Source organism: Brienomyrus brachyistius, chromosome 5 (genome assembly GCF_023856365.1).
Source record: "Brienomyrus brachyistius isolate T26 chromosome 5, BBRACH_0.4, whole genome shotgun sequence".
Classification (NCBI taxonomy): domain Eukaryota; kingdom Metazoa; phylum Chordata; class Actinopteri; order Osteoglossiformes; family Mormyridae; genus Brienomyrus; species Brienomyrus brachyistius.
In genome coordinates, this window is record NC_064537.1 from 28,190,653 (window position 1) to 28,212,964 (window position 22,312).

Here is a 22,312-nt window from a genome sequence, read left to right on the forward strand (position 1 = left end):
AACATGAGATCTCTAAACAGAGCCTGCGATGCCCACAAGCACCAGGGGGGGGTGCTGTCCTGAGGAATGACACATGGCTGGAGTTATATAACAACTTGGCCTGTTAGCCCTAATAAGGCAATGTCTCCCAAAGCGAGCTGGCCGCGGAGTAATGAGATGTAAGGAACTCCTGGGCACACGGACATTTCCGAGGTCACACAGAATTCCCAGGCAACGGCAATCAGAGGACAGGCAAATCGTTTGGTGGTCAGATACTAGCGAGACGCTGTCCAGGTGTGCGCCACATGCCTTTCAGAAGTAAATAAAACTCTGCGATCTGGTGCCAAGGATTTAAATAAAGTCCACCCGGCGCGCATCACACAAACTTTGGCCGTTCAGTAATGTTTCAACGCTCCCGTGGTTGCTAACGTAGCAGGTTAAACACATTAGTTGTGTTTCTGCGGATTATCTGATTGGAGATCAGCGGATCTCCAAGGGGACTCATGACAGAAAGCCATCCTCCATGGACTACGGGGTCCTGGGGAAGCCATCTGGCTCACCTGCTCGTGATACTCGATGCCCATGCTCAGGGTGTTGATGAGAATGGCGATCATTATCCCACGATTGAAGTACTTGCTTTCCACGATCCTCTTCAGCTTCTCCTGGAAGTGGTCGCAGCGCCGCGACAGACAATTCTTCTGCCTGTGCTTCCGTGGGGAGCGGTGGTGCCGGCCAGGCTTGCTCTCCTGCCCATGCCGGCCGTCACGAGTGAACTCATACACCACCTCGCCGTCGGAGCCGGCGCTGTCCGAGTCACTCAGGTCCAAGTCGGGGTTTTCCAGGATGCGGGCGCAGCGAGGGCAGCTCATCAACTCGCAGGACAGGTGGCTCGGCAGGCCGCCCGATGTTTGAAAGGGCAGATTGAGGCCTGAGAGGCAGCTTCTGGCCTGGCACATGCCTGCTAGGGGAGAACAGCACTTCAAGCACAGGAAGGAGAGGATTTTCAGGCATCACTCTTACAAAACTTACGGTAATCCTCGTCTCTACAGGGACGCTGGCTGTAGCACCCCTGCGGCCATATGTATGGGGTTCTCACGCTCCACTAAATGACTCATTTTATTAAATTTGACTTGTTAAGTAGATTAATGCCACTGCTCCTCTCTAAATGAGCAGAATAATTAGAAATTTAACCAGCATGTCAAGGAAAGCTAGTCTTTACATAAGATCCCGCTTCTGCACTTATTAAAATAAAATGTGCAAAAAAATGAGCTCATCTCTTATGAAAACTGACTTCATGAACCCATAAATTTGCTGAGAAGTGCTAATTAAATAAATTAAGAACACATCTTTCATCTCTCTGGCTTGAGACGCGTCATGATCTAGTTTCACAATTCAGCTGCACTTCAATAGCTGAGCAGCTGTTATGATCAGGTCTTACTTTCAATGTACAAGGGAAAAAAAAGTCTTATTATATTGTCTTTCAGGAATGACTTTGAAAGGCCACACATCCTGTGACATTTCAGCTCTATAACGAGCTGTAATTTTAACCTTTGTAAGGCTAACAGGCGCGTGGAAGTCAGATTCTTCTGAGATGGCTTCATTGCGGGAATTGCACCATTATTGCTTCCGAATGTCTCTGTGAAATCCTTCATGCATTAACGTGGGATCGAGGCTCCCGCGCTTCCGCAGGGATTATGCTAATGACCCTCACGCTCAGAGGGCAGCTCTTCCGTCACGCCGCCTTAGAACAGGACTTAGCTTTTCAGACCTTGAGAGGTGAACCTGAAGAGAGACCGGCAGAGATTACCGCGATCCCCCACCAGCTGGCTCAGCTTGCCGTAGGGGTCGGGGATGTTCAGATGTGCAGATGCCTTGCTCAGGGTCAGGGTGTGGCCAGACGCCTTCTTAGCCCTGGTGGTGGCGCTTGGCCGGCTGCAGATGGACGGCATGATGGTTGGGTAGTTCATGCCCCCATTGAGCTCACTCAGTAGCTGCAGGTTCCCAATGATTCCGGTGGACGGCTGTTGGAGACGCGCCCTCTGGTGGTGACAGTCGTTGTGGTAGACACTGTGCACCGACTCGGCCGAGGGGGAGGGCAGCGCAAGCTGGGGCGGGGGCCTTAAGGCCTTCATCTCCAGCATATCGCCGATCTCAGTCCCACCCCCGGCTGGGCCGCCGTTACTGATGTGGTAGTGATGGTGGTGGTGATGGTGATGGTGGACCAGGTGCTGGATGTAGCGCATGCGGCGCTCATCACTCTGTCTCCTGCCACAGCCGTTTGCACCCCCGGCGGGGCCACTACCCGTCCCCCCACTGCTGGGGTCCACCTTCTTCCTGCGCTTGCTCTCCCAGCTCCTGTATGCACGCGACACCCTGCGCTTCACCTTGCGGTACAGGTGGCTGATATACTTCAGCATCTCCTCATAGCAGCTGCCCGGCTCCGAGAAGCTGGCCAGCGTGCTGTCGTTGGACAGGAAGCGTTCGCGCTGCTCCTGCATCAGCTGGTTTTCCCGCTGCTTAGTCTCTGAGAACTGGGTGGCGATCACGACCAGGCAAAGGTTAATCATGAAGAAAGAGCCCACCTGAGAAGCAGAGCAACCAGATCACGTTACCTCAACAGTCTTGCAGCAATTCCAAAATATCCTGCCCTGACACCCTTTTGGAACATTCCATCTCACTTTATTACCCTGGTGATACTCCTCTAGGACATTCCATCTCACTTTTTTTTTACCCTAGTGACACTCCTGTAGAACATTCCATCTCACTTTTTTTTTACCCTAGTGACACCCCTCTAGAACATTCCATCTCACTTTATTACCCTAGTGACACCCCTCTAGAACATTCCATCTCACTTTTTTTTACCCTAGTGACACCCCTCTAGAACATTCCATCTCACTTTATTACCCTGGTGATACTCCTCAAGGACATTCCATCTAACTTTTTTTTACCCTAGTGACACCCCTCTAGAACATTCCATCTCACTTTATTACCCTAGTGACACCCCTCTAGGACATTCCAACTCACTTTTTTACCCTGGTGATACTCCTCTAAAACATTCCATCTCCCTTTTTACCCTAGTGACACTCCTCTAGAACATTCCATCTCACTTTTTTACCCTAGTGACATCCTTCTGGAACATCCTATGTTTTTTTACCCTCTATGTTTCACTTTCTTCGCCCCTGCAGTGGTCTCTCACTTCCATAAGAATTATACAGCCACACCGGTGCATGTGCCTCAGTTCAGTCAGGTTTCAGTAACAAGTTATGCAGTGTGAGATGTTTGATATAATGCACCATGCAAGAACATTTCAGCAGAACCGCAGTGTAGAATGTAGGAATGGTGAAGAAATGAACTGTATGTGCTAGGTGGTACATCCTCAAAATATCCATTCATGATTTATTGATAATGAACTCGAAGCCTCGCAAGTGTGCCGTGATACATCAGAAAATAGAACATACTTACTATTATTAGAAATATAAAATATATAAAATTGTAAAAGGAATGTGCATCCATAACATAATACATGATGTCCACCCATCCTTCCAGAGTGATCACCTGCAAAAAAATAATTAAAAAAAATTAATAAAAATGTTAAACTGCACAGAATAATTGCTGCGGCTTCCCTGGTTTTGGAGAACCGCACTGATCCGAAAGCAGGCCGCAGTCCTATCATCCTCTGCTGGCGAGGAGCCGCAGAAACAGACACAAAGTCTCTCCCTCCATAAACACTCATCCTTCAGAAAAAGACAGCCGGCGACAGTAACACGGCTCCGATCCTCTGTGGAAACTTTTTTGGTGTAGAGACAATGCCCTGTTAGCCTTTCATGTTGCAGCTCGCCGCTGCGCTCTGACTAACAGGGAAAACCCTTGAGAAACATAGAGGTTGACGACGACCGTGGGTTAGACATCCCTGAATTATGACACAGCACAACTAATAGCAACAGGCTGTACGTGACATCCAAAGTGTTCTATGGTACCAACAGATATTCTAAAGCAAATTTATACATTCAAAAGCAAACAATTACATCACTGAAACATTCTGAAGGAAGTCCAATGGGCAGCACTTTGAATGCGTCAAATAGAAACATGACACTAACATCACATGACCAAAGAAAGGCCTGTGATTTGTCACTGAGGTTCATTCATATCAGAGCAGGCCAAGCAGTAGGAAGTTTAAATGAATGGTGACTCACAATTTTCTTCATGCGAACACTTGTTTCATTATTGAGCACCTGACTTACCATAAAAGAGCCCCTTAATATCACCACACCATTTTCGTACCATAGAGGGCTTGAGCACCTCTCCATTATGAATCAATCATAGAGTTTTGTCCGTTTTTGCGTGATAAAGTCACAGTGTTCAGACAGCATGACCTTGCCATTTATCCTCTGAGCCAATACGGTCACTTTCCTCAAAGTGTACCCATAATTCAGCTGGGCCATTCACAGGAAAATATTCAACACCTGTTCCTGTGCTGCGTCACACTTTGCCTGCATTTTGTTTCAAAATCAATTCAATATCGTGTTGCTGTGAGCTCTTCCGTGCAGCCAGGAGGGCCCTCCACCATGGCTCAATCCGCTCTCGTTTAAATGGCGCACGCTGCGTTTCGAGGCCAAAGCGGGCCAGGGTGTCCAGCGCAGCGAAGTGCTGCTTTAGACAATGTCAGCCTACGCTCTGCCCGCGCCAATGCTCACATTCGAAAGGTCATCTGCCCAGTAACTGGCAGAATGCCTCCATTACAGCCATTACTGTGAAGACCACAATTACCGACATTAATCCCCACTCTGTATCCCCAGGTTTTTGATGAAAATCCCAAAGCCATCGCTTGTTTGTGCCATTGCTGAGGCTGGCCGCCCTTCTCACACGTGGAAAGACGCACGAGAAGTTTGAAACAGACGTGTGGAAGAATAAATCTAAGGATTCATTTTTAAGACGGTTAAGAAACAGGTTGTGTGAGGTCATCAGCAAGGCGCTCAGAGATTTCTTTCTGGGGGTCGGGGGTCACAGAAAACACAGGGTCACCTCACATAGCTGTGTGTGATGACAGTGGCTGCCCCCACCCCAAGGGGGGGCTCTGTACTTATCTCCGGTCATGTCTGTGCTAATGGGCACTTGTGGTCTAACCAACCCCAGCCCTCACGTCCCTGAGATCCCCATCCTGCCAGAGATCTGCAAAGCAGGCCAGCCCCCCCTGTCCTCCCCATTGACACAGGTGACCTCCACAGAGCTCCGAGGAGGAATTTACGGCGAGGCTAATTCAGCCTCATCGCTTATTCAATCTGCTGCCCTTTTGCGCAGGGCCTGATCCCAAGGAGCGCCTCTACATATTAAAGGCCCCCTGCGACATTCCAGCCGGAACCTTCATCGCCGGCGCTGCGCCCAAGGACCCGGCGGGATGGATTGAGTACAGGTATGCCTACTTATGAGAACATCTCGTTTCAATCTCCCAAACTTCCCCTCGCTACTGTCAGGCTCTGGGTAGAGGAAGACGCATGTTCAGATGGGATCTGCTCACATGCTTGACGGAATAGACAGGCCTTTATTGACGGGGGATTAGAACTGTATATACGAGGCCCCTGTCTTACACGGCACCGAAATTAATTTATTAATGGAAACCAGCCATCAAGGTCGCACTGTGGCCCGGAGTCCTAGACGAGGACGCCTCTTCCAAAGCCCTGACACCTTCAGAATGCAGCATGTGGATGTTATGGACACAAGAGGCTAATAATCCAGAACGTATGATCATGGGGTTAGTGCTGTTCTTTTAATAACATTTAATCACACAAGCGGGCTTACGGGAGACCTACCTGGAAGATAGCGATCCAGGCGTACCCAATGTTATCAAAGTTAATAGCCCCTTTGTGGGGGTTGACCTCCCCAGCCCTGCACATGTTGTAGTACAGGTTCCAGTTGATGCAGCCGTTCTTACTGGCACCCTCCAGAGTGCCATGGGAGGGGCTGGCGAAGTCCGCGCTGAGCTGGCACTGTTGCCCCGCCTCCTTCAGCGGGGGTAGGTCGTGACAGTGCAGCATGCCGTTGTCCCGGTGGGAGGAGCAGATGAAGGGGATGTCCTCGGCGTCCTCGTGCTTGTAGTACGAGCTCAGGAAGGAAAAGTTGTGCATCCTGTCAAGAGCGAAAGGAAACCCGTGAGATAGACAGCCTGCCCGGCAGCAGAGAGCTGAAAAATGATTGGCTAGAATTGCTGGCCAGTACGCCAGACAGCCCACCCAGCAGTGGAGAGCTCAAAGGTGATTGGCTACAAATGCTAGCCAGTTAGCCAGAGGGCCCGTCCAGCAGAGGAGAACTCGAAGGTGATTGGCTAGAAATGCTGGCCTGTATGGCAATCTGCTCCATTAAGACAGAGAAAGCAGCAGCCATTTTCAGGATGCTAGTTTATTACAGTACATAACAATAAAATAACAGCTTCTTCATCTTTCAGGGTTCAAAATTCCACTTCTGAGTGTGTGGAGTTTTTCGTTTTCCCTGTGTCTGTGTAAATTTCCTCCTACATTTCAAAAACAGCCCTGCGATGGGCTGGCCCCCCATCCTGGGTTGTTCCCTGCCTCGTGCCCATTGCTTCCGGGATAGGCTCCGGACCCCCCGCGACCCAGTAGGATAAGCAGTTTGGAAAATGGATGGATGGAAGGATTTCAAAAACATGGTTAGGTAAATAGGTTACCCCAAACTGCCATATTATACACCCTGACTTGGTGCTGCCAGGGACAGACTCCCTCTGACTCCCTGGCAGTTATGGAAGATGGACGGAATTAGAGTCATATCATGTAAGCGGAGTCTTAATCCATTCATGTACAGAGTGCTTACACAGCCCTAACTCAGTGTCTGCTCACAGCTGCCATGTGACTGGTGTCCCTGTCAGTGGCCCTGTACCGCAGCCACACTTTCCCATAATGCCACAGTGACCAGGCCGTCGTGTAGCCTCAGGTGACTCAGAGCCACTCGGCTGTAGTTGTCAGTGATTGGGCAGCATCTCCAGCTGACCTCCTAAAATATTTACAGATATGAAGCAGCCCAGGGGGCCCCCATCTCCCAGCACTCATATCCTTCAGGGTGCCCCCCCAGCCCTCAAGCATGGTTATGTAATTCTTTATTGTTTTTCCGTATGTCAAATCCCCTTCACCCAGTGCATAAGCCTGGATGCACATTGTCTCTATCACTGTCGTTCAATTACTGTAGCATTTTAAAAAGTGAGTGAAATGAACGATTCAGCCCCAGGCATGTAGTTGTGGGATAATCCTTCCACTGGGGGGTGGGGGGGGGTGGTGGGTGCATTTTCTTTTTAACTGAATAATACAATTATCTCCCCAAAACACAAGAAATGTTCAATGTGGGGTTAACTTTTCTGAAAGAAGATATTTAAAACATTTCAAACATTTGTTACCGAATTGCAGCAAACAATGGAAGCTAACTCCTTGATCCACCTTTGGGTGATTTCCTGTGTAGCTGTGTCGTATGACATCAGGCACCCAGGCCCGGGAACGTCCGTGTTTCCACAGAGAGGCGCCGTGCCACTGCACACTGCTGCCGACGGTAGCAGCTGTCCCTTATCCACTAATGTGCTCAGCTTGTTAAATCTACATTCCCATTGTATGATGGGGAACCTCTAGCACATCTTTCACATTTCCTATGAATGCTTGTTGCACCGAAGAACGTCATGTTCTCCGGAAACGGCGAGCCAGAGGGCCGGCCACATTTCACTGCTGATTAAATACATGATTGCTGTCACATTTCATGTAAAGAGATAACGCGAAACATCAAAACCGCATGGCAGAACCTCCGTACCAAAGCGTATCTTTATGCTCAATTTCCATCATACCCCTCCCAAATAAATTTCACCAAAACATTATTAAAAACCACAAAACACATAGCAATTATAAAATGTGTATGACATTTAACATTAGCAGCATTCTTGGTGCATGAAAGTGACAGACCGTCTCCCACAGTTTGGCTGAAAGCTTCCTGCTAAAACACTGACAAAACTGACCTGGTGCTTAGGACCCGTTAAATATTACTGCTGCTCTCTGAGGTAACCGTCTGTTCTGTGCTACAAAGATCAGCCTTGTACCCATTTTAGATAATTCAGAATTAAACATAACATGCCTCTCCTTTTATGGACACTGATCTGGATGCTGTAAATAATTTTAATTGCATTTAATTGCCTTTACAAACAAACATTTAATGGTCAGGTCTGTGTTGCTTTTAATATACCATTAATTCATGTTTTAGCAGATGGATCAAATTTATATTTTTATATACAAATATATTTACTGTATATATAGATAAATATAATAAAATACTCTGGCATTTGTCATTTTTGATCAGGCAAGTTAATGAGGCACACTCCATATATTCTAGTTCAATAAGGGAACATGTGATTTTGGTCAGCACTCTGAGGTTTCCTGAATCGTGAAAATTCATCAGTTTGGAAAAAGTAGCTCTATATAAACCAGGTATTAACAGAACAGCTGAAGCAGCCATACGGTATGACTAACTTTAAGATCCGAACACGATTCCGCTGTACAAAGAGAACTACACAGCTTATCAACAAGCAATTCACAACTGCCAATCAGATGCAGGACACCTGCGTCAGCATCATTCTATCAACATCTATCTATATTGCCTTCAAGGTTTCTCCGGTGTTGCTACTGACTCCCTCATAGAAGGGTATGTCATAATGGCAGTTCTATACCTTGCCGTGTGTGTGTGTGTGTGTGTGTGTGTGTGTGTGCAGTTTGGAGGCGGTGTTTACAACAGTCTGCATGTGCGAAGCTTGATTCTCTGTTTTCCCTGACAAAGCTGTCAGCCCCCAGATTCATCCCCGTGGTCAGCAGAGCCCGGCCGCCACTCTGCATCAGCCAGGCACCCGGTACTTACATCTTCCAATCGTCTTCCAGGAAGCACCTGTTCCTCAGCAGGCCAGCCCATAGCTGCACTCCGACGATACCGAAGATAAAGAAGACGAAGAAACAGAGCAGAAGGACATTGCCTAACATAGGCAGTGTGTCCAGCAGAAGAGTGACCAGTATCCTCATACCTGCAGAGAGAAGAACGGGTTCATTGGAGTTTTACACACAAAAGTGTTCTGAGGGCAGAACAAAAAAATGATTTTTTTTTTACAGAGATAACCAATCAGATTGTGGAGGAGATGGAACCAAAGAACTAGAAGTGGCGAGGTCAACCAATTAGTCTCCTCCAGTTGCTTGGACCCACCCCCTCTACAATCTGATTGGTTATTACACTGAACCACTCATTTTTCTCTTCTGCCCTCAGAATATTTTCGTGTAAGTAAAACTCCCACGAGCAAGGAGCGGAAGGTGCACACTTGTGTCACTGCAATCACAAGGCAAGCCAAGTACCAACCAAGACAGGAGCACTTCCTATAACTCATTAAGCAAAGCACTGCCCTAACAACACAAATGTTGTGAGTCCAAATACTGGGGAGTGAAGATAAATTGTAACCCTTCCCTCTACTGTAAGTAGTTTTGGATAAAAGCGTCATCTAAATGAATAAAATGGAAAATGGACATGCTAAACACGATAAATGCTGCAGAGATTTAAACAAAATGAAGGTCTTTTCAAATTTAACGTCCTACACCTCTCACAAAAGAGGGTGAGATGGAAACTTCTAGGTATTACGGTGCCTAAAATAGCACCCAGGCGAGCTTTCTGACAAGCTGATCATGCTTTGCTAAGGCCAGAGGGTACACTGGATTGTTACCTCAACTGACAGCTTTAACAAGCTAACAAATACAAGTATACCTATATATATATATATATATATATATATATATATATATATATATATATATAGCTGTTAAACCAGATTGACATGTTTGCCAATCAGGGGCTACTGCAGATGCTTATCACAGATAGATATAGCCCCCCCCCCCCCCCCCCCTTTTTTTGTTTTTAACCATGCTTGCTGTCTCTGAATGCCAGTGTCCCCAAATCTGCGCATAGCTATTGAAATCTTCACGAAACAAGAAATCAATTTCCAGCCACCCCCACCAGAAAATGTTGTCTTCACATCATATTTTCAAACATATTCATTTTAACATTTGAAACACATGCCCAGTAAAAACACGCTTGTATATATATATATATATATATAATTTGTAAACATCGTTAGAAACAATTATTTCTTTTCCCTTATTCATAAGCATATTGTTCATAAAAAAAAAACAACTGAATGAAAAATCTGGCTCAGATAAAACGAACAAATGCCAAAACATACAAATTATATACAAGAATCCATTTAGTTTCTTCACATATTTAATTGTGATTAATTAATTGATCGTAGGATAGGTAATAATGAGTATCACAAGATATTTTTCTGTAAATGAGAGATAAAGAGTATTTTGAAAGCATGTGATATTCTCACGGTGTAGTTACAGAGTTAAATAAGCAACTGGCATCCCGCTTTAGGGCAAAACGATGGGCAGGCCAAGGATTTTTGTTACCACAGCTACAGAAAAAGATCTCTCTTTGTCTTTGAGAGATTATGGATTTCTGATGTTTCTGGAAGAACAGCTAAGGTGACGCTGGCATGGAGTTCTGAGGGTGAGACATCGACAGCTGCGGGAGAAAATGCACCCAATTCTCCTTGGCCGTGATGCCTGCGCTCTGGTTCGAGAGACAAGAGAAGGTCAGACGCAAGGACTCAGACTGTGCAGTCCACTGTGAAATAAAGAGAGATCCGTACTATGGTCAGGTTAGAGTGCATAAATATCGTAATGTTATAAAAGATGGCACATTTTCCAGTAAATCTGCGAAAAGAGCAACACTTGGCCACCCAGGAGTACATGTGTGGCATGTGCCTAATGAACCCTACAGCCTGGAGTGTTTGTTTAGCACTGTGAGCGGCTCTGGGCTCTTTGCTCTAGTGTGACGTGCAATTCCCCCGGCGTTTTTAGACCCAGTCAATCCCTCGCACGGGAAGATGAATACTAATAGACACCACAGTGATCACGTTCACGCGTTAATCTCCCAAAATAACAAAGCCCTCATCCAAAGGCGGGTGCTGGACGGTGTGCTGAGCATGAAAATGACGATTGCTGTACTCCAGAACCAACGCAGATGCTGGATATCCACCCAGTTGAGCCCTGTACACTAACGGACAGTGTCACCTCCATTACAGACCCTGTAGAACAGTGGTCTCCAACTTTTTGTATAGTGCGAACTACTTTCCCAAGGAAAATATTCCGTTGATCCTGTGATGAGTTGCTGCCCCATCCTGGGTTTTCCCTCCCTTGCGCCCGTAATCTTCGGGATAGGCTCCGGAACTCCCCCGCAACCTTGGATAGACAAGTGATTTCAGAATATTGATGGATGGAAGGATACTCTGGGGAGCTACTGAGCTTCCACGCTATCTTTTGCTGAACAAGGGCTGGGTCCCTGTCGGTGCATTTTACCAAAGGGGAGGAGGGGTTTGATTCTCTCCTGGAAGTCTTGGCCATTAACCTGTTAATCACGACCAACTGGATAGCGACCACTGTTGTACTAGTTTTTCCTGAGGATGGTGGTAGTGCATTGCTAATCTAGATCTAGATATTTCTAGATACTGTTTCTGTCTTATAATGTCTTCAGAATTACTATGAGTTTTGCATGAAGGTTTTTGGATATATGAACTAAATCAAGATTGCACTACCATCCCAAGCCATATGTTCGAAAGCTGTTAATCGCTGTTGAACCGTGTGGTCTCACCCATAAAACCAGTAACCCTGAAATGCCCTTAGTCCGTAACGCTGCGGGCGAAAGCATATCCGCATGAAAGCCCAGCGACACACTGGCATTACATGTGAAGTCCTAGACCACCGTGAACCCGCTATTATTAAAAATGGATGGACAGAAGAAAGCCAGAAATAAACTCCGCATACATCATTCTGAAGTTCACATCAATACACTTCTAGCTAAAAAGCATTGTGCAACTGAAGGATTTCATTGTACTGCTTGGTATGTCGATGTGTATACATCAGCTGCTATGTGTACATGAACTAAAAATTCAGCTGTGAGTGTTTATTAAACAGATACACAGATTAATACACCTTCGAAGAGACATATTTTAAAACCAGTGGAATATCGACATTAGACATGGGAATTCGGGGTAATATTTTAAAAAAACGACGTCTCTAAAAACATAACGTGAAGAGCTTGTTAAGAGAAGTCTGAACACTGATTATTTAAATATATGTCAACTTATACTACGTGACAGAAATTGCCTCTCCTAATAGAGCAGGTATTTAAGTTTTTAAATACTGAGCTAACTTAAAATTAATTTCGGTAAGGTAAGGAACGCAACAAACGGTTTAGACATGAAGTCTCTTAGTCCTCTGCAAAAGCTCATGTTGAGACATTACTGCATTTCAAATTAACTCGAGCCTTTAATTTTTTTATGTGCGAGCAGCAGTAACTTTCCTGATGTGTTGAATAAACTTGATATTGTTTTAATTTCTTCAGAAAAAAAGGCACAGACATCTATTCATTTTTATGGGAACATCCATGAATTGTTGAATATAAAATCTGTGCAGTCAAGCATTACTGCTAAACTGAATTTCAGACTCTAAAGAAACACGACATTAATTGTGTCCCAAATGTCTGATAATCTTTACCAGTGTCATGAATAGTTGCAATAAAATTATCTGAGAAACATGTTCCATCTTATGCGTTTAATAAAATTCAGATATAAAATCCCCCATTAAACTGCCAGCATGAAAGTTCATGTATCAAACAATTCCAGTCTGTTACACTATTACATTACATCTGCTAAATTCAATTATAAAACTAATTTTGGTGCCACAATGATTCAGTAAGTAGCACTGCTGCCTTGTATCTTACTTCTGCTTTGTGTGTGTTCAGTTTGCATGATCTCTCTATTGTGTGGGCTTCCTCCAACGGTTAGGCTAAGCATTGTCTCTAAATGGCCCCTATAGTCTGGATGATTGCGTGTAGTGCTCTTTGATGGACTGGCATCCCATCCAGGGTGCACCTCAAGCTTTTGGTCATGGGAGTTTTAAGGGCAGAATGGAATATGATTGGTTCAGAGAGATAAATAATCAGATTGCAGAGGAGGTGGCGGGACCAACCAATCAGATATTTTGGTCCCACCTCCTTTAGTTGCTTGGACCCACCTCGTCTACAATTTGATTGATTATCTCTCTGAACTGAAATCATTTTTCATTCTGCCCTCAGAACATTTTTGTGTTAAACTCCCACAAGCCAGCTTTGTGCTCTGTGCTGCTTGAGGCTCCAGGTGACCATGACCAGAATAACTGGTTAAAAGATGGACCGATGAAAAAGCTGCAGTATGAAGAGTAAACAGAAACAACAGTTTGTACGTTACTATAGGACATTAAAGTGAATGTCATCCCACCGATCCCACAGAGAGCACCTGTATTGGAGGTGGATGGGCAATGGGCTACAGTGTCTCTTTCTGATGGTATATGGGACAGATGGCCCATGTGGATGACCGTTACAGAAAGGGCTAGTGGATGGGTTATGGGCTACAGTGTCCCTTTCTGATGGTACATGGGACAGATGGCCCATGTGGATGACCTTTACGGAAAGGGCTAGTGGATGGGTTATGGGCTACAGTGTCTCTTTCTGATGGTATATGGGACAGATGGCCCATGTGGATTACAGTTACGGAAAGGGCTAGTGGATGGGTTATGGGCTACAGTGTCTCTTTCTGATGGTATATGGAAAAGATGACCCTTTCGATGACCGTTACGGAAAGGGCTAGTGGATGGGTTATGGGCTACAGTGTCTCTTTCTGATGGTATATGGAAAAGATGACCCTTTGGATGACCATTACGGAAAGGGCTAGTGGATGGGTTATGGGCTACAGTGTCTCTTTCTGATGGTATATGGGACAGATGGCGCGTGTGGATTACCGTTACGGAAAGGGCTAGCGCTTCCGGGCCTTCTTAAAGGTAGACGTGACTCTCTTACAAAATCCCTCTTTGTTTCCTTGGAGCCTAGCTGCACAAACAGCACCCTCAGTTCGAAGTAGCAAACTGAATAGTGCAAAAATTTGAATCAGAAATACAATACTACTTTACATGTATCACTCAGGCAATGCATGTCTACCAGATATCATCAAGATACCAGGCTAGAAAACTAAACAAATTGTACCTTAAACACTGCTATTAAAACAATATTATTTTAATTTGTTGTGGGAATTGAGATTAAAGATTGTTAGTTGTCAGTGATACTGCTAAATCATCACAGCGCATGTAAATAAACATGATAAATAATGGGATTAGAAAGTGAGAACAAATGGAAGAGTGTGAATGGAGAAATCATTAGTTTCTCTCAAGCTTGGCAAATTATTGGCAAAGAGATTAAACCGTGAGCCAATTTCCTGAGAGAACTGCAAACTGAGAGAGCGACACGTTGGCCGTCAAGCAGAAGAAAAGCTGGTAACCATATTAGCGTAGCGAGCTGGTGGCGCGAGGCCTGTGGACAACCCTGAAGTTTTACGCCATCTGACTTCAAATTCTCCCTTCTAGCCTGATGTTATAACTTTAAAACTGTAAGGCCAAAATAGTCGTGGCTGAATTTGTGAGGAATCGGAGCCTTAACTTGCCGAGTTGATTAGTATTGATCCAACATCAAGACAACTTGACACATACTCTTTGTCGAGTAAGAGAAAAAACTTTTAGCTATTGACTCTGTATTGTGTCTCAAAAAGTGGTTTTCACCTCACCCCACAGCCAAAATGTTTACAGTGGTTTAAGAAGTTAGATATTGTTGTTGAGAAACCTTCAATTAAAGCTGCTTCATTATCAGAGCTGTTCCTGGATTTTCAGATGTGCCTGAAAAAATGTTTTTTTTAAGTGAAAGATTGTGACGACCAGCTAGTTTACTTACACCTGTGGGTCAGCAGCCTAATAAGTCACTGTTATCTTACATTTTCCTTATATCTTTGCAGCACATGGGTATCAGAACTTGACATATCCATTTCTTACACTGACTTCATTTATTACAATACTTGTAGCATTTTAGCGTGCTAAATGCTAAACACTAAAATGCTATTTCTTTACTGGTGAGCATGGACTTAGAAGTGTTGGTAAAATGGGTGGCTCTGTAAAGTTCATGTCACTTTTGCCACTGGGGGGGGGAGAATGATGAAATCATCGCCTTAAAAAATGGTGTCTCCTTGAAAGGAGTAAAACGTACAAAGTTACCATGAGCTGACCCAGTATTTTAATTTCAAATACGAGGAGCGACTTTAATATAATAAGGTGGCGGTAACGTTACCATTATCTAGGCACAACTCATAAAGGCAGAAGCTTAACCTCCTGGCATGTTCCTCAATATCAAAGAGAAATTTTGAAGCAGAAAAGGCACCAGTTCGCTTTAGTAGCTTTGAATTGTAAGAGGAACGGAGGTCATCCAAGCAGCATGGGGGGGAGACAAAAGGAATGGCTGAAATGTAACTTAAACGGAGGCCAGCCTCAGTGAGCCCCACCCCCCCAAAGCGAGACCGTTTGGACTGAAAGTAGGCTAACAGACGGTAAGAGCGTGATTCTCAGCAGCCAAGGCATCACTGCCACATGTCACAGTGAATAACCTGAAGGCCTCGGGCCTAGTTATTGAGCCGAGACACTTAGAAAAATTCAAACTGGTGACAATCCAGAGCTGTAATTTACAGCTCTGTAAAAACTCAGTGTCCGGTATTCTGACAGCGAGCACCAGGTCAACTCCAAGAATCTCCTCCTGCAATTCAGGAAATGCACAGCATTGTGGCCTGGAGCTATACATGAAACGTCTTTAAGCCATAAAATCTTTAAATCATAAATTATCCGAGGTAATGTATCAAGCCGCATAACTTGATAGTTCTTCTGTTCTCCATCCTTGTATTACCACATTAGTATCCAAAAACATAAATCTATTATTAATTTCATTTATTACTCTCAAATGCCAAGTGGTTTAAAGCACAAGGGAGTGTTCGGCAGTCTCACATACTCCGCTCTTCTTACGCTGGCAACGCCGCTCACTGTTTACTCAAACACTTAGGGTCAGAAATCTGCGGCGTGAAAACAGTCCTCCCAAAGCACTTAGCGAGGAACACCGTCCCACACAAACTTCGGAATTCCTTTGGCTCCCGGTCAAGCCGACTTTGTTTTGACTGTTCACCAAGGACAGAGAAACCAAAAATGATCTTCAGTTTTTTTTTGTTCTAACCGGGTAACAGCCCCACCACTCCTGCCCACCCTAACCTGGACACAAGCATCCATCAGTGATGGCAGCTTTAAACATCACAGACTATATTTGAAACACCACTGTATACAATGGAACTGTCCACCGTTCCCACAGTCCCTCCATTCCAGCAATATAAATATAGGTTTTCTGTAAGACGGCCACCATCACTGCCAGCGTGCTGAACCAGAGCTCATTTATTAGCGAAAGTCCCTTTTCTTCAATGGCAGGCATCCAGCATCTGACACATCTGCTGTCGGCCGCAGTGCAGGAATGTGAAGATCGATGCGGAGGAGGCACTTACTGGGAACTCTGTTGATTGCCCGAAGGGGTCTGAGCACACGCACGGTACGGATGGCCGACAGGCTGACGTTGTGTCCGTCCAGCGAGTACTCCAGCATCCTAGGAAGAGGGGCCACCCAGTTAGCATGGCGTGGCCTGCACATGAATACTCAGGATATGATGAGGAGCATATGCATTCATAAGTAGCCCCGAAATTCCCAGTAAAACTCTGAATTTAAGCTGGTAAATCCAGATTTAATCTCAGTATTACAGTCAATCGGAAAGCTAGAAAACAAAGCATATGTCTAATCCAGGGAAGAGACCAATCTGCTGCAATGTTCCCTAACTGTGAGTTTAGATGCTGACTTGAAGTTTGGTGCACATTAAACAACTTTCCTAAATTGTCCATTACCGGCACCCATACAGAACTCAAATAAATGCTCAGTGGAGGCCACTGAAGGGGTCACAAGTTCATACAATAATCTGACCTGTGCTGTAGCCACTCTCTTGTATCATCGAGCACCCAGCATGCCTTTCTTCCCATCCCTGACAGCTATATAAACATTATTAGAGGCAGTGTGCATAGATTATACCGAGGGCGCAGTTTACACATGTTTATTTACGGCTTACAAATGGAGGCTTCTGGAAGGCCGGTAGCTGGGGTCCTTTTCTCAGGAATTTCCCTGCTTAAGTGTTTATTTCGAGCTGAGGATGTGGGAGAGCCCCCTAAATGAGCGTGAGGGTGCCGAGGCACTGACCCCGCCATGACGATGAAGAAATCCAGACGGTTCCAAGTGTCACCCAGGTAACATTTCTGGCCAAATATCCCAAGAGCCAGCATCTTGATGACCATCTCCACAGCAAAAAAGGCAAAAATGAAGTCATCAAATGCCTGTAGACATGGAGAGAAATACACAGTCACCAGCGTTCTGGCAAATTAACCTCATGCAGTTTACATTTATTTATTTAGCCGCATTTGCCTAAAGTAAGGAAAACTTGCAGTCAGAGCACGTGGCCAACTAGCGTTCAGAAACCCTGCATCAGTTGGGATTACTGGCCATGTCGCAGGGCCCAATGGACATATGATTACTGTTCAAGGTTTTGAACCCATGACCTTCTGGGCCGTGACTATCTGAGCTACATATTGTCCCAATTTACATGCAGTTTTACCAAAGAGTTTCAGTTTCCATGACCCTAATCAAACAACAATAAATGGAATGGTTCAGGGCTGTCATGGCTCTCAAAACATCCAGGCTGGTTACGAGTTGGATGTGCAAAAAGCTCGTTCCCAGTCACTCGTGTGTTTCTCTGCGCTGATCCAAAATCCATACAAAGCAAAGAGCAAATAAGCCCTCAGGGATCATAAATGAGAGCTAATCTCAGCCCGGGGTCAGCCCACATTCCTCCCTTTTCCGCTATTCCTGCCTCTGACCCCCGCGACCCTGCCCTTTAATGTGCGTAATCATACTGGCACTGCCTTCCGGAACCAGAGCTTTTCCCAAAGTCTTTGCCACTAGCCCTGAAACAGCTGTGCGGGGCAAGGGACCCTAAATGGCAGAACAAAGGGCTGCCCGACCCCGGGTAAGACATCTGGGAGCTTCGTGTCTTCTGTGTCCCATGTGTGATGTCAGAACAGCACCGTTAACGACTGCTAGTGGCCGTTAGCTGAGAAATAAATATCAACCATCAGTATAGGACATCTGCATATATGATGTCAGGTATTAACTTTACAAGAAGCAGCACGTATCTGGGGTTAGCATGACGAAGCAGACGAGGAAACGTTCTAAGAAAACGTTTGATAGCTAAGCTTCACACTCACATGCAACCACCGTCTCTAGCAGCTTACCTGCAGGATGGTGCACCAATCTGACTGGCACTTGACGTCCTCACAAGGCTGGAACATTCCAAGGGTTACACAGTTCAGAAGGATGACCAGCATGCTCACATGTTCGAACCATGTGCGAGAAGAGTCAAGGATAGCACACAGGTGAGTACATGCTGGTGGATATTGATATGGGGGGGGGGAGGGGGGGTTGGGGGAAGGGGTCTATCCTTCAGAAAGAGAGGCTGAGTCTATTTCTGTTCCTGAGGGATGGGAAGTGTCTACAAGACTGTTACATCCACAGTTTCCTCTCCTAAAAGACTAATGTCACCGAAAATGGACAAGCTGGGAAGCTTATAAACTAGTACAGTGAATTTTGGTAGAATAATAATAATACATTTTTTAAAAGCAATTTATTAAATGAGCCAGCATAAATAAAACATGAAAGCATAAACTTGAAAAATCTAAGCTTAGCAATAATAAATCAGGCTTCTCTAACAATGTAAGCCAATAACTGTCAGGCTTCAACCTTGTTTTTCATAATCCTGTCGTGAAAGTCAACAGATATTGGCAGCTTTTGCTTATTACCAGGGTTTGAATAAAAGAAGTCTTCAGATGTAGCAAAGTATGAAGGAAACCTGGTATTAACCACGCATTTGTTTTTCCACCCGTTTTTGTTAAGCTGACACATTTCACATCCACAGTGCCTTCCGAGCACTCCACAATCCACAGCGTTTTCCGTTAGAGTGGAGGTCACATGACACAGTGCCGGCAGGAAGTGCTTCTTCATAGTCCTTCATACCCAGAGTATGGAGTCCACCTTTCCCTGGCAGAACAGTGCCAATTCTGTTTGCTCGCTTTGAAGCTACTGGCGGATGACACAGCTCAGACACGGAGAGCCTTTTTCGGCTGTGGGGCTCTGTGAACTTCACATACTCCTTCGAGGAGCTTGAAAAACAAAACCTCAGTCTCCAACAGGCTCATGGTTTTTGTGGGCGATTAAGGCTAGTTCATTTCTGCAGTGGAGTGTCCCAGTTTAAGCACAGTAAATTCATTTTGTATATGTGCATATTTAGCCCAATAAAAGCCAAGCCTGGGGTGTTTAAAAGGTCCCTTTTTGTGTGTGTTTTTGTCATGAGTGTCCTTATGCACTAACCCCTTAACAACTAGTTATAAGAAAACTGATTGGAAAGACCCAAAATGCAGTAAGATATTGAACCGTCTTAACGAAATAAAGATAAAAAACAGAGAACTAGCTATCACAAAAGGAACTGGACCGCAGGTACATTTAAATGCACTTCTTCTCCTACATTCTGCAGGATTTGGAGTTGTTTACTGTGTGCTATTTAAAGATAATGGTCAATGGTACAATAAAGAGTAGGTCTCTGCTGAGGTCTGATAGGTTGCGGATCTGCTTTCTGGTGCCTTGATGCAACACAGGGGACCCTCCCATCCCACCGAGGTCACTGTCTGGGGCACTGAATATGTCCCAAGGCTGCCCTGCGCTCAGAAGATTCGCTGACCCCTCCGTGGAGCTGATTTCAATGTCAGTGGCAGCTAGGAGGATCTCAGCTGAGCAGCCAAGCTGTCAGAAATGACTGACCAGGTGCAGAGGGAGAAATCCACACACTACACTCTCCGTTACTCTTCTGGTGAGAGGGACTGCGTTCTGATGGGTGATAGAGATGCTGACCTGACTTATTTGAAAAAACTGAGAGCCCAGTTACTGACTGGGGCTTTACACTAATCCTGAGTAGCTGGTGTGGTCGGCCGAGTCACGCAGAAGCCAAGCATTGGGCCGCCGCTATTGCTATGTATTTGATCCGGCCGCAGAGTGACACGGCGGGCCTGACATCACCTTACTCTAGATTAAACTAGAGTGGGGGGGGGGGGGGGTTGACAACACGTGTAGCACACTGTCACATTCGACACATCATCCAACCATCTCGAAAATTTCCAGTTAATGTAACAGGAGTTTCCAGACTTTTATTTTGAAACGGACTTTTATTTTGAATGAAGAGCATGGGAGCACAGTAGATCACATTAACTTCAAAAAGACAACAGAGCAATACACCTCCTTGGGGTCATAATAAAAAAGCTGGTAATGAAGAACAGAGGAAACCGGGCTCCGTGATACCGGAAGGTTCGGTTTCCGTAAACAAAGCTGAATGTGGTAGCCAGCGGTAACTCATGCGTGATGATGAGGTGAGAAGCGATCTCACATTTCACCCCCTGTTTTACCAGCCATATTAGATTATCGAGATGATCATCGCGAACGCTTTATAGGTCACGCGGCGTCTGCAAGAGCCACGCGGAAAAAAAAGACATGATTTATTCATAGCTTATCAGAATTTCACACAGCAGTATATTTATGGAAGCCATTTAATTGAATTTTACCAAGGTTATGAGAGTATTCTCCATTTTAAAACAGGATTTGAACTTCCAAGTTTCTTAACAATGCTTAACTCTCCCATCTCATCAAAATATGTTTCATCAAGTCTAAAATAAGGACTAACCTATGGGATTTGGTAAATATGGTTTTAAGGTCATAGAGGAACCAGGGAATCTCAGTCTTTCACAAACATCGCATCAGTGCACATATCCAAGGCTCAAGTCCTCAGAACTACAGAAGGTTAAAGACAGTGGGTCAAACTTGGGAAACTTTGGGGTTACGGATCAAGGAATGTTAGAAGGCCAAAAAAAAAATGTTTCCAAACACAGCGTTCAAAGACTGGTTGCCATAATTCCGGAGTCAGGTGGTAGAAGCCGGCTAGTTTTGCGTGGAGACACGCCGTAAGAGATCCAGAAAGAACCACTTCAAATGTTCTCAGTTGCAGAGGAATGAAGCTTTGCGGTAACAAGCGCCCAAAGGCCCGTCGCAGTCATACACCAGCTTTAAGGGGAAAAGAGTAGCCAGCACAGACTATGCATCTTTGAAATTGATCTTTCTTTTCTCTAAGGCCACATGAACTTGAAAACCAATTATTACAGAGACAACAAGAGGGAATTCTGTGATTTTTTTATTCATCCTGCTTTCTGACATGTAGCTATTTTGTTTAGTATGCAAACAAATATGGTGGGCATTTTCTGCCACTCGTGAACACAACAACAGTAGCTGGACAATCAGTGACATTTAGAGAAGTTCAATACTCAGCGGCAGCCTCTGTCTGGGCAGTGGCTCCCCGCCGTTCCAACGGGACACAATAAAAAACCCATCTGCTAATATCTGACCCTCATCATCGCACTCTGAAAAGGGATTTACCCAGATAAACAGCAAAGTATCCTTGCATTCAAGGGTTATCCTATGTTTCTTTTTGTTATGGGATACAACTGTGGTTTTTATTTAATGCTGCCTTTGTTTGCTGTATCTTAGAAAACTGTCACCTGGTACAGTAAGCTGGGGATAAATGTGGAAAACGACGGATTCAGAGGATCTCGGCACTAAGTGGAGGTCACTGAATGAACTATAAAAATCTTGCATGGCCTCACCCCAGGGACAGTTCTCTTGGAACGATCCGCTTTCCTTACAGTGTTTCTGAACTCACCACCAAACATTAAGGTCTGTTTTGTTTGCTGGGAGGAGACCATTTGTGCTATTCGGGGGAAAAAAATTAAATCACGCACACCTGGCTAAGTGAGACTTAGGTGCATGTCAGATAGATTCATTTTAACCATCACATGGTCACGTTTGAGTTTCGACTGAGTTTGAGTTTGTTTGAATCAGCCTGTAGTCTTGACAGACGGGAGACGGCTGACCTCAAGTAATCAATCCAAAATTGAAGCATGGACACATTTCTGTACAAGTAGGAAGGTGGAAAATAATTCAGCTAGGTAAGAATACAATATCCTACATGGTTATTCTGATATGGCAGCACCAGATGGAGCTTTGAAATGAAAGAAGAAGAAAATACAGATTCCAGTGCAGCAATTTACATGTTTCAGCCACAAATATTCGGAATGAAAGATCTGAGATCCAAGTGCAGGGCTAGCAGTGATATCGGTAGGCACTGA

At 45.0% G+C, this 22,312-nt stretch overlaps 1 protein-coding gene across 1 annotated transcript in view; it reads right to left on the reverse strand.

Annotated features, from left to right (window-relative positions):
* Window positions 1-18,433, reverse strand: part of LOC125742123 (voltage-dependent T-type calcium channel subunit alpha-1H-like) — a 47,366-nt gene extending 28,933 nt beyond the window's left edge. Inside the window, 8 exon segments of the mRNA XM_049013803.1 lie at window positions 540-940; window positions 1,787-2,561; window positions 3,442-3,534; window positions 5,787-6,102; window positions 8,872-9,031; window positions 16,502-16,599; window positions 17,238-17,371; window positions 18,326-18,433. Of these exon segments, the coding sequence (XP_048869760.1) occupies window positions 540-940; window positions 1,787-2,561; window positions 3,442-3,534; window positions 5,787-6,102; window positions 8,872-9,031; window positions 16,502-16,599; window positions 17,238-17,371; window positions 18,326-18,418 (2,070 nt within the window). The 5' untranslated portion in view covers window positions 18,419-18,433.
* Window positions 18,434-22,312: the final 3,879 nt, after the last annotated feature.